The following is a 13,879-nucleotide window of genomic DNA, read 5'->3' on the forward strand; positions in this document are numbered from 1 at the left end:
CACACACACACACACACACACACACAAGCAAAAAATATGCGGTCTCACATATATGACAGCACAAATAAATCTACACGGGCGCAGCACTACACATAAAAGCATATGAGCCCTGACACAAACTCACTCACACACAGACAAACAGACATTCACACACACACACACACACACACACACACACACACACACACACACAGAAGGGAGAGAGAGAGTATAGTGACATTACAGTAATACAATTTGTAATATTATGTAGTTTGTGTTCATATGTTTTGAGTACAAAATAGATTCAAATTTGGAATGTATTTACTAAAGTAGATGTGTACGAGAGAGTGACAGAGAGTGTTTACAAGAGAAAATTATTTATTCATGACTATAATAGATATATGATAAATGAAAGTTGTTTGTTGTGTTCATGTGTGTGTGTGTGTGTGTGTGTGTGTGTGTGAGGCTCTGTAACAATGACATAGTATGACTGATAGCAGTCTACATAACTGATTTTAGACTGCTGGGAAACAATTAGATGTGTATGAGAAAGAGACAGAGAGAAATTACAAGAGAAAATTCTTTATTCATGAGGATAATAGAAAAATGATAAATGAAAGTTGTTTGTTGTGTTCATATATATATATAGATCTATATATATGTGTGTGTGTGTGTGTGTGTGTGTTAGGCTCTGTAGCAATGATATAGCATGACTGATAGCAGTCTACATAACTGATTTTAGACTGCTGGGAAACAGACCTTGGCCAGATTGGTCCACTCCAGGGGTTTGAACCATTGGCAATAATATTAATTGCCTTGAAAATGTTCAGTATTGTGCAAACTACTTTGGTGTAGTAGGTGCTAGTGTGGGGTGGGAGAGAAGTGGGATTTGTTCCAGTATAGTAACAATACTGTAATACAATTTGTAATGTTATGTAATTTGTGTTCACATGTTTTGAGCACAACATAGTTTCAAATGTGGAATATATTTACTAAATTAGAGGTGTGAGAGAGAGAGAGAGAGAGAGAGAGAGAGAGAGAGAGAGATTACAAGAAAAAAATCTTTATACATGAGAATACATCGATATCTATTAAATGAAAGAGTTGTTTCTTGTGTTCAGATGTGTGTGTATCTGTGTGTGTCTGTGTGTTGTGTTGTGTGCGTGTGTGAGAGAGAGAGAGAGAGAGGGAGAGAGAGAGACTGATAGCAGTCTACATAACTGATTTCAGACTGCTGGGAAACAGATCCTGGCCTGACAGATCCATTCCTGGGGCCTGAACCATCTTGTGTATGGAATGTCACTGAACTTTATTTCTTATATGAAATTGAATCCTTTTTCACTTAAACAAAACGCAAATTTAAGTTTGAACAATTATTGAGGAGGGCCAGGTCTCCGATGTCGGCAGACCACGATCGTCAGTGCTCCGTACATTTTTGCTAAAAACCTGTGAAAGTAGTATACCTAAGACATCAGTTCAATGTTCACCAGCACAGTCTGTGAGTGAGTTATTGTGGTGTGTATTGTGTTTATCAAAATAACATCTTCTGTGTGGAGAACGAATAAAAAAAATTCATTGGAAAGGAGTTTTTCAGTGCTTAAAGCGATCATGGCGGCGGGAACGCCGGCCCCGCCAGTAGCCCCAGTTTATGTTACGGCGCGTGCACTGCCAGACTATGAGTCGCTGCCTACAGTCCACGATGTATGTGTAGCTGCGGAAGCGGTTTGAGGGCGTGAGACAATCCGTGGTGCTCAGCGTGTACGTGGTCTGTGGCGGATTTATCCGAAAACAAATGAAACCAGAGACAAGCTCTTGTTGGAGGGGTTCTTGTTCAGGGGAGCACGTGTCTCTCTCCTGGACAAAAATCCTTTCGTTATCAGAGACCAGACTGATGAGAAACCAACCACCAAAACTGTGGATAAACAATGTACCTCTCAGTGTGGACAACAAAGACATTGAAGCCGCACTGCAGAAGCTAGGAGTGGAGATCAGATCCTCACTTCGAAATGAGCTAGCGAGAAACCCCGATGGACGGCTGACACGTTTCGAGACTGGCCGCAGGTTTGTGTTCATCTCTGTGCCGAGCACACCTCTGCGACCAGTCTTAAAACTTGGTGTGTTCACCGCGGCTCTCTATCACAAGGAGCAAAAACAAAAACTAATAAAATGTAGCAAGTGTCTACAGGACGGACATCTGGCAGCAAACTGTGAGGGAAAGGTGGTGTGCAGGGGATGTTTGCAACAGGGACACAAAATGTGTGACTGCCCCTCTGTTGTGGCCCCAGCTACAGAGGAGGAGGGAACAGCAGCAGAGCAGTCTGAAGAAACCGAACACAAGCAAGTGAGGAAATGCCCAGTGCTCAGGGCAGCACCACACCAACACACCGTGTGCAGCCGCCAGCGCGCGCCAGCGATGCGGCAAAGAAAACCAGCCACGCGAAGCCTGCTCACGGCACAGCGAACAGCGCCGGAAAAAAGAGGGAAAGGAGCGAGTCTCCCCCAACCACAAGTGTCCCAGAAAACAAAAGGCCCGCTGTCCTGACGCAGCCAGAACACAACGGAGAGGCAGAGGCGGAAAGCATGTCGGAGGAGGGGGGTAACACTTGACACGTGTTCTCTCCCAACCAGCCTGACCACTCCCTCGCAACCTTTGACTTTGATTAACGGACTTTTGATTAACGATTGACGATTATAAATTCCGCATCAGAAAGTTGAAAAATTGATACCACCTTTTCAAATATGAATAATGACATATGCATTGGTACTCTAAATGTTCGAGGGCTTAGAAATAACCTGAAAAGGAAAGTAGTATTTGACTTCCTCAAAAAACAAAAGATAGACATTGCATGTTTGCAGGAAACATACGTGACAGATGATTCCATTTTCCATTCCATTCATTCTCCTGCCCGGGATGGGCGTAGAGGAGACATGAGGGACGATTCCGTAGTCAGACGACGCCATCCGGTTCTATCTTCTGCCTGTCGTATCAGCGTAGCGCTATCCATATTGGTCCATTCCTTGATGTTGTCCATCCAGCATTTGGCTTGCCTCCCTCTTCGCCTACCACCCTCTAGTGTTCCCTGTAGAACTGTCTTTTGCAGATGATATATTGTCCCAAATTAATGTGCAGTGGTCTGGAAGTGTATTCTATAGCGTAGGTACTAATAGAAGCAATGGACTTGTAATTCTAATTTCCAACCATAAACAGATTCATGCAGAACTCATCGAAGCAACAGAGAGAATATTGTTAATAAGAATTGTACACGACAACAAATCAACTATCATAGCTAATTGCTACGCACCCAATACGACCGTTGACAAAATATCATTCATTAACCAACTCGGCAACTTGTTACATAAGCAAGATTACGACCACCTGTGGGTTCTGGGTGATTTTAACACAACAATCCATGCTCTAGATAACATAGCCGGCAAGCCTCACTCACAACGAGAAAAAGAAGCCCTTCTAGAAATGTTATCCTCTTTCGACTTGGAAGATACGTGGAGGTCTATCCATCCAGATGCCAAAGAATACACTTGGTAAAGATCTGCTCCTTTTACAGCTAGAAGAATTGATTATATTTTCAGCGACACTACTCCATTACACTTGTGAAGAAAGTAGACATTGAATTATTCCCTCACTCAGACCATAAACTTGTGACAGCGATATTTAGTCCAAACAAGTTTCAAAGAGGTCCAGGATATTGGAAATTTAACAACTCATTCCTGTCTCAGGAACGGTTTCTAGAAGAAACAAGCACATTTATAGATTCGCATTTTTCGCAGTCTCAAGAAGGAAACCCTCAAAAGACCTGGGAAATGTTTAAGGTTAGATACAAGTCATTTTGCATAAGCTATTCAAAAACCGCCAAAAATCGATCTCCCAGTAAACACGCCAAAATCAAAATGCTAAACGAAATAGAACAAAAACTACATCAGAACATTCATGATAAAGATATGTTAATGAAAGCTGGACAACTAAGAAAAGAAATAGAACTACAAGAATTAAAAGAAGCAAGAGGTGCTCAGATCCGCTCAAGAGCCAAATGGATAGAAGATGGTGAAAAAAACACAAAATATTTCCTCCGCCTTGAAAAGATCAAAGGAGCTGCGAACATTATAACATCTCTAGGCATAGACGAAAACATGACAGACAATTCACAGAAAATATTGAACCAGATCGAGAAATTTTACACAAACCCATACAAGAAGGACATATCCATAGGAAGAGGAAGACATATAAAAGACCATTTCCTGAGTAATGAAGATTATCCAGTACTTACAGAAGAAGAAAAAGACCAATGTGACAAAGAAATAACTTTGGACGAGCTGACACTAGCCCTTACTAATTTAAACAAAGACTCTGCACCCGGTAGCGATGGCTTGACACCAGCATTCTACAAAACGTTCTGGGACAAATTAAAAATACCATTCTATCGTTGTATTACATATGCACTTAAGAAAGGAGAACTACCTTCTTCAATGAAAAAAGGAATCATAACTTTAATACACAAAGGCAATGACTTGGACAGAAATAACCTCGCAAATTATAGACCAATTACTCTTACAAACACAGACTACAAGATATTTACGAAAGCGCTGGCCATGAGACTCCAAAATGTACTCAAATCAGTTGTAAATGAAGATCAAGTAGGTTTCATAAAAGGTAGAAACATCGCAGTCCATTTGAGATTTTTCGATGATCTCGCAAAATATCTGAACACAAACAATCAACCAGGGACTCTTATTGCCCTTGATTTCTCCAAGGCTTTTGATACATTGTCAAAAAAAAAATTATCATCGAAGCCTTAGATATTTTTAACTTTGGCCCAAGATTACAAATTGTGTTTCGACCATAATGAACAAGACACTAAGCTGTGTTCATAATGGTGGATGGTTGTCTGATTGGTTTCTAACAGAAAGAGGGATCAGACAGGGATGCCCCCTCAGCCCTCTTCTTTTTGTACTTGCAGTAGAAATACTGGCGATAAGAATTAGAAGTAATAAAGATATTCAAGGGATTGACTTAACTCCGCTCGACAATGTGTGCAACCATAGCAACAACTCTAAAATAAAGCAGTTTGCAGATGATACAACACTAACCCTTAAAGATGAACAAGATATTCAAATAGCTACAGATATTGTAACGCAGTTCGAGGAGTATTCAGGTCTGAAGTTAAATAAAAATAAATCTGAGGGCATGTGGCTAGGGTCAAGAAAACATGAAACAGGTGAAATAAATGGCATTCCCATGGGATCTGACAGACTGAAACTTCTGGGAATATATTTCTCCGCAGAAATGAGAAATGGAAGTTTCGGAAATCGAAGAAAACTGGAAATCCAGAGTTGAAAAAATAACTAAGGTGATAAAACAATGGGAACGCAGAAACCCCTCTCTATATGGTAAAGTTATTCTGGCAAAAACTTTTCTACTGTCACAATTCTCTCACGTCCTACAGGTAGCGTCTGTACCAGTTAAAGTTCTGAACACCATTAACACATTAATGTACAGATTTCTTTGGAAAAAAAAGTTTAATAATAAAAAAGCATTTGAAAAAATAAAAAGAGGCGTTCTCAGCCTCGACAAAGAAGATGGTGGTTTAAACATGATCAACATCGAACACCAGCAGCAAATGTTCTTGGTGAAATGGGCAACCAGACTCCTTAAAAAGACAAAATCTCACTGGAGCATTCTGGCGAGACACAACATGTCCCCCTTTCAAGATAGTCATAGCAGTTTCAAGTGTAACGTTTCACCCAAAGAAATTAAAAAAACTGGAAAAAGTGCAGTCAGTCTTTTGGAGAGATGTAATAAAAACGGTGGCCATCTTTAACGAAGACAGACCGATAGAAAACATAAAAACAGAACCGCTATGGAATAACAGAAATATAAAATACAAAGGAAATGCGCTACACTTTCCCAAATGGAGTAAAGGCGGCATCCGTGTCGTGCAGGACCTTTGGCAGCACGGAAATATAATGACGTATGAAGAAATAGTGCGTAAATTAGGCGCTGACCCTGGCCTTCTTTTTGAATACAATGCCATAATAAACTCAATCCCACAAACATGGAAACTCCATCTAGCTAATGATGTCCACAACGATGAAAATCCAAACGACATTGCAACAAAAGAGGGGAACCCCAATACCTTGTCAAATAAACAAATCAGGAAAACATTCGCCCGAAAACAAAACCATGAAATATGTGCAGCTCAGTTTTGGAAACGTAAGCTAGACATCAATATAAACGACTACTTCAAATTAGCATACGAATGTACGAAAGAATCACGACTGAGGTTACTTCACTTCAAATTCATACACAATATCTACCCAACGAATATTCTGCTTGCTAAAATGGGTGTAACGGACACAAACAGATGTAACTGGTGCCAAGAAACCGATTACATTGAACATGCCTTTTACTCCTGCCCCAAACTTTCCTCCTTTTGGAAACATGTGAAACAACTCATTCTCACACGTTACGATACGCTGATTCCCATGGATGAAAAAGTAGCTCTGTTTGGTACAACAAAAATGGACATTCCAACTGATGAAAAACGAAAGGAAATCAATACGATATTGTTAATAGCAAAACTGTCCATCTCCAAATTTAAATACGGCAAGTGCAAAAATCTTGACCTTATCTTTGAATCAGAACTCAGCCTACGTAACCTATGATTAGTATCCGTTAAGATACCAGAACAGTGCGTAAGGCCCACAAAAAACCCTGAGGTTAGTATTCAGTGTGCACATACATATTATTGTACTTAGGTGTAGAGCTTGTGGAGAGGGAGGGGATTGAGTGAGTAAAGGAGACACACAGAGAGTGAGAGGGTGTGTGTGTGTGTATGTATACCATGCTTCTCTTTCAGGGAATATGATTTTGTGTGAAGCCATCATGTATGTGTAATATATGTTGCATGGTCTTGTAGGTGTTTGAACATGCCATTGGGAAGAAGACAGATTAAAAACATTAGGAAAGAAAAAAAAAGAAAAGACAACAGAAAGGAGAAAAATGATGATGGAAGGAAAAAAAAGAAAAAAAAAGAGACAAAAAACAAACAAACGAAAGACAACCAAAAAAAAGAAAAAGAAAAAAGAAAGAACCTTCCAGGGATGCTGAAACTATCCTGCTCACTAGCAGAACTTTTAGGCGTCCACTGATTTCTCCTATAAAAAAAAAGAAAAAAAGTTTGAACAATTATTTGAAGCAAATAGGCATGCACATCGTTAATAGCTATATTTATTTTTTCACACTATATTACACTTTTTCTCAACAATTATAAGCTTGTAATTCAGTAATTAACAGTTTTTGTTTTTCATGCATAGTAAAAAGCTCACTGTTCAGTTACATGTTATGTATTTATATAAATACATGTATAAAATGTAACTGATATATATATATATATATATATGTGTGTGTGTGTGTGCGTGTGTGTGTGTGTGTGTGTGTGTGTTGGGTCTTACTGAATCAGGGTTATCATAAAAAATCTGTAATATGATGAAAATATGTTGTGAATGTCATTTTTTCTAGTACTAATTGTAATCATAAAGCAGACAGGCACATTGTTAATACCCATACTGAGTTTTTTCACATTGTATTAATTGTTTTCTCTATGATAAAGCATATAATGCATTACGTAATTAACAAAAAGTTCAGTTACATCTTATATATTTATACATGTATGAATAACTTAACTTTATTTCCTATATTGTGTGTGTCTCTGTGTGTCTGTGTTTGTTAAAACAGGTCACACTTAGGTGCATTTCCTCTTTCATTTAAACAAAAGCAAGTGTGAGTTAAAATGATTTTTTTCCTTTGTGACTTTAATTTTGAAAAAAAGTAACAAAAAATCAAATAAATAAACAATGTGAAATCCAACACAACTTTGTGTGGTTTATATTTTTATGTTGGGAGGTGCACGTGACTTTTGTTTTGCAATTGATTTTTTGTGTTTTGATTCAATTGTAGTAAGTGCGTGTCACAAGTGAGTCTTGAAGGCTTTGCCTCTCTTGTTCATCCTGTTCTCCTTATATCTACTCCTTTGTCTTTTTTCCATTTTGTTATCCTCCTCCACTGCCTCTCTTTCTTCCCCTTTGTTTCAGACATTTTCTCTTCTTCTTCATCTACTATCTCCCCGTCCTGTTTAGTCCTTTTCTCTTGTTCCTTCCATCACTTCTGTGCCTTCTTCTTGCTGTCTTTTCTCTTGTTCCTTCCATCACTTCTGTGCCTTCTTCTTGCTGTCTTTTCTCTTGATCCTTCCATCACTTCTGTGCCTTCTTCTTGCTGTCTTTTCTCTTGATCCTTCCATCACTTCTGTGCCTTCTTCTTGCTGTCTTTTCTCTTGATCCTTCCATCACTTCTGTGCCTTCTTCTTGCTGTCTCTTCTTTCACGTGTTCCACCAGCTTTCATCCCTGTTTCTAATGACGTCCCCGCCCAGCCCCCAGCAAAACGTTGGAGCTCCGGTCAGCTTCCATGTGTTGATGGTTTGAGGCAAACATGGAGTGAGTCCATTGCGTGATGAAGGAATTGCAGCTAGCTTAGATGTAGAAGGAATGGAGTGATCGATAACTGTAAATTGGCTCTGTGGCATATGAAGTAACAAACCAGGGTTGAGTAGTCAGTTATTCTGGAACTGAATCCGAACGTGGGCAATTGCAGTAATATTTGGTCATTTAGTTTTGTTTAACTTTCACCGGGATAATCTAACTTATCTACTTTCGCATGTGATTAATCTGACTCATATGTTTTGTAAACGGTGTTTGGAACGGATTAGTTGTGACTTCCATCGTCCCATCAACCATCTTTAGTTATGTTATGTCCCGTTCTTGTCACAACAGACTGCTGTTATATGTATTTGTTTTTATCTAACTTTCACTGGCATAATCTAGCCTGTCTATTTTCGCATTGGATCGATCTGACAGACATGTTTTGTTGATGGTGTTTGGAACAGATTGGTTGTTTGACCTCCATCATCCCATTAGCTATCTTTGATTGTGTTGTATTACGTTATTGTCCCAACAGAATTTTCCCTGTGGAATTCGAGCTGCTTTGCCAGAGTGCAGCACCTTTTTTTTCTTCTTTTACTGCAGTATTGTAAAAAGGAAAATCTCTCATTGGTTACTTTGCATGCGCTCAAGCTTATCGGTCATTTCCTTCCATTTTTATACAACCAGTTCGCTTATTTCTACTTTAAAAAGTAGTTAGTTGTTTTTTTTTCTGTGGGTTTGCTGTAGGTCTTTCCCGACCAGTACAACTGGCATTACACTCGTGTGACAGGCTGTTCTGCTCACCCCGTCTTCACTGTCCTTAGCCTTTGGAAATCGAAGGGAAAATGGACACATTTGTACATCTTCCTTCCGTGCTCGCGTACCTGGTGTTCGTGCGTGTGTGCGCGCGTGTGTGTGTATGTGTGTGTTTGTGTCTGTGTGTTTGACGGCAGTTGAATGTAGGATGGACCTTACACAATCACCGATCCCTGTGCTTCTTTGTCTTACCTTTCCTTCTTCCTCCGTCTTGCCTCTCCTGTCCCTTTCTTCCACACCTCATGCTTTGCTCCTTCCTCCTCCGTCTTGCCTCTCCTATCCCTTTCTTCCACACTGCTCCTTCCTCCCATTCCTTGCCTCTCCTATCCCTTTCTTCCACACCTCATGCTTTGCTCCTTCCTCCCATTCCTTGCCTCTCCTATCCCTTTCTTCCACACTGCTCCTTCCTCCCATTCCTTGCCTCTCCTATCCCTTTCTTCCACACTGCTCCTTCCTCCCATTCCTTGCCTCTCCTATCCCTTTCTTCCACACTGCTCCTTCCTCCCATTCCTTGCCTCTCCTATCCCTTTCTTCCACCCTCATGCTTTGCCCCTTCCTCCCATTCCTTGCCTCTCCTATCCCTTTCTTCCACACTGCTCCTTCCTCCCATTCCTTGCCTCTCCTATCCCTTTCTTCCACCCTCATGCTTTGCCCCTTCCTCCCATTCCTTGCCTCTCCTATCCCTTTCTTCCACCCTCATGCTTTGCCCCTTCCTCCCATTCCTTGCCTCTCCTATCCCTTTCTTCCACCCTCATGCTTTGCCCCTTCCTCCCATTCCTTGCCTCTCCTATCCCTTTCTTCCACCCTCATGCTTTGCCCCTTCCTCCCATTCCTTGCCTCTCGTTTTGCTTCTTCCACCCCTCCTCCATCTCCACCCTCCTCCTAGTTATAATCTTCTCATGTTTATTCAACCTTATCTTTTCATTATCATTTTCTGCTTCCTCTTGTACTTTGTCCGCCACTTCACTTTTTTTTTTTTTTTCGTCTTCCTAGACCCTGCTCTTCTTTCTCTCCTCTTCTTTGTCTTCTTCCATATAAATACGGAATTTCGTCATTCTCACGTGAAGTTTTTGGTTAATTTCCATATGTCGAGCACGCTCACCTTGACTTCCTTCTGTGTGTGTGTGTCTGTGTGTGTGTGTCTGTGTGTGTGTGTGTGTGTGTGTATGTGTGTGTGTTGTGCTGTGTTTTTCGGTGTGGGGTGGGGTTATTTGTTTGAAAGTGATTTGTGTGTGTGTGTGTGTTTTCTGTTTTTTTGTTATGTTGTTTCTTTTGTGGTTGTAAGACCAGGAGAAGAAACAATTGGATGGGTGTTTTTGTGTGTGTTTTTTTGTGTGTGGTTTTTTGTTTGTTTGTTTGTTTGTTTGTTTTTTTTGTTTGTTTTGTTTTTGTTTTTTGTTGTTGTTTTTATTTTGTGTTGTTTTGTTATCGAAAAATGTTTTCCTGCTGAGAACTTTTTGGTGTTTGCTTTCTGTACATCGCTGAAAGTTGAAAACATTCAAAAGAAACACGGGATAAAGCAGTTGATAACAATATATTGTTTAATGCTTTCCTCTTTTGTTGTTTTGTTATCTTCATTTCTGTCAACGTCTTTTCACACTGACTGATTGATTGGTAGGTAGTTTCATGGAATACCTTCGTGTTTTCCTTATTTTTCCACCCGCTGTCTTTCGTATCACGCTCTCCATCATTGTCTTCAACCCTCCATCTTCTCCTTCTCTTCCTCCTGATTCTCATCAGCCCTGTCCACCACTTCATCTTCCAGCATCATCTTCTTTCTTCTTTTTGCATGCAGTGGGACGAATTCTGTTGTATTGAATACATGTATACACAGTGGTAGAGATTTGACTCTTTTGACTGTTTAACAGCAACAGTTTCTTCTGTTGTGTGTTGAATACATTCAGAAACTGTTTCGTGTCTTCCTTCTGAAATTATTTGATTTCCTGTCGGGATGTGTCCGATGTTCATTTTGCTGGAAACTGTACATCATGTATGTCACTGTGTAATGTTCCCCTTCTTCATAAAAAAAAATATATATATATATATATATATATATATATATATGGAGGAGAGAGAGAGAGAGAGAGAGAGAGAGAGAGAGAGTTTCCGTCTTGTTGGAAATCATCTGTGATGTCCGTTGGAAACTTTGACGATTTTCTTATAAGAATCATTCATTTATTTTGATGTGTTCCTTCGCGGGCGTCTGGTGTTTTGTATCTGGTAATTTTGTCTTTTTTTTCCTGGTATTGGGGGTTCTTTGACAACAATTTTACAACATTGTACATTCATCGTGTATGCATAAAGTACAACAGCTTGTAATTCCTTGGCCTTTCCCAGTTTGAATTGTTTCACATTTTCAAATGCTATTTCATTTTTCCTCCATGAAACGTTTCTTTTTCACGTCTTCGGGTTTTGATTGATTATATTTTGCTGGGAATAGTTTGATACCATCTACTCAGAAATAATCAATGACATATACAACCATTATGTTTTTGTGAGTGTATGTGCGTGCATGCGCGCGCGCCTGTGTTGTGTGAGTGTGTGTATGCAAGCGTGTCTCTATGTGTGTGTGTGCCTGTGTCTGTGTACATTAATTGATTAACCAAATATATATGTGGGTCGTTCAATGTTTGAATGATCAGTCACTTTGTTCACTGCTTTGTCCGCTCGTCGTTTCATTCGATCAGTCGTCATCTTTGATTGTTTGCTTTGTTGATTGATCGATGATAATTATATTGATGAGTGGATCACTGAACAGGTCACCCTTGCCTCTGTGGGGTTTCAGGGCTACAAACCTTCTGTGTTCTACCCCAAGCTTAACAACAAGCCGCTGTTCCAGAACCTTCGGAGTCAGTGCGAACAGATGGACATGCCCTTCTTGTCCTTTTTCCCGTCAGAGGCCCACCTCATCGCCGACTCCTACAACCTGGTAGTGGATGCCATCTTTGGCCACAACTACAAAGGGCCCGCCACTCCCGAGTTCGCCATCATCCTGGACAAGCTGAAGCAGATTCAGAGTGACATCCCTGTCTGCAGCATCGACATCCCTTCCGGTCAGTTGATGGCCTTTTTTTCATTGCTTCCTCCTCCTCCTCCTCTTCTTCTTCGTCTTCTCTTCTTCCTCATCTTCTTCGTTTTCTCTTCCTACTCCTCCTCCTTCTTCTCCTGCTCGTCCTCTTCTTTTTATTTATCGTCTTCCTCTTCGTCTTTTTCTACTCCTCCTCCTCGTCCTCCTCCTCCTCATCATATTCTCCTTCTCCAATTCCTCCTTTTCATTCTCCCCCTACTCCTCCTACTCCTCCTCCTCCTCCACTCTCTCCTCGTCCTTTTTTAGTTCTTTGGGTTTTCTTCTTTTTTTCTTCTTTTCGTTTCTCACTACTTTCTTTAGTCTGCAAATGACAAGGAAAGAGAAGGAGATAGAGACTGTACCAGAGAGTGAGAGAAGCGGAGAGAAGAGGCAATGATTATCAAGTCGTGTAATGTTCTCTGTAGCTGGCTCAACGTGTCACTTTCCTGATACTCCCCGCTCCTTCTTCTGTTTCCTTCTTACACTGTTCTCACTGTTCTGCCCTTCTCCGTGCTGTCTTCACAGTCCCCTCACAATATGGTGTACATGCTGTCTTCACACTATGGTGTATATGCTGTCTTCACAGTCCCCTCACACTATGGTGTACATGCTGTCTTCACAGTCCCCTCACACTATGGTGTACATGCTGTCTTCACAGTCCCCTCACACTATGGTGTACATGTTGTCTTCACAGTCCCCTCACACTATGGTGTACATGCTGTCTTCACAGTCCCCTCACACTATAGTGTATATGCTGTCTTCACGGTCCCCTCACACTATGGTGTACATGCTGTCTTCACAGTCCCCTCACACTATAGTGTATATGCTGTCTTCACAGTCCCCTCACACTATGGTGTACATGCTGTCTTCACAGTCCCCTCGCACTATGGTGTACATGCTGTCTTCACAGTCCCCTCACACTATGGTGTACACGCTGTCTTCACAGTCCCCTCACACTATGGTGTACATGCTGTCTTCACAGTCCCCTCACACTATGGTGTACATGCTGTCTTCACAGTCTCCTCACACTATGGTGTACATGCTGTCTTCACAGTCCCCTCACAATATGGTGTACATGCTGTCTTCACAGTCCCTCACACTATGGTGTACACGCTGTCTTCACAGTCCCCTCACACTATGGTGTACATTCTGTCTTCACAGTCCCCTCACACTATGGTGTACATGCTGTCTTCACAGTCCCCTCACACTATGGTGTACATGCTGTCTTCACACTATAGTGTATATGCTGTCTTCACAGTCCCCTCACACTATGGTGTATATGCTGTCTTCACAGTCCCCTCGCACTATGGTGTATATGCTGTCTTCACAGTCCCCTCACACTATGGTGTACATGCTGTCTTCACAGTCCCCTCACACTATGGTGTATATGCTGTCTTCACAGTCCCCTCACAATATGGTGTACATGCTGTCTTCACAGTCCCCTCACACTATGGTGTACATGCTGTCTTCACAGTCCCCTTACACTATGGTGTACATGCTGTCTTCACAGTCCCCTCACACTATGG

General features: G+C 41.0%; 1 protein-coding gene across 2 annotated transcripts in view; it reads left to right on the plus strand.

The window, feature by feature from the left end:
* Positions 1–13,879, plus strand: part of LOC143277872 (NAD(P)H-hydrate epimerase-like) — a 202,011-nt gene that overhangs the window by 171,818 nt on the left and 16,314 nt on the right. For both annotated transcript variants that reach the window (XM_076582811.1, XM_076582812.1), the window contains exon 5: positions 12,072–12,339. In XM_076582811.1, the coding sequence (XP_076438926.1) occupies positions 12,072–12,339 (268 nt within the window). The remainder of the gene's footprint in view (positions 1–12,071; positions 12,340–13,879) is intronic.

Source organism: Babylonia areolata, chromosome 35, assembly GCF_041734735.1.
Source record: "Babylonia areolata isolate BAREFJ2019XMU chromosome 35, ASM4173473v1, whole genome shotgun sequence".
In the NCBI taxonomy this organism is placed as follows: Eukaryota; Metazoa; Mollusca; class Gastropoda; order Neogastropoda; family Buccinidae; genus Babylonia; species Babylonia areolata.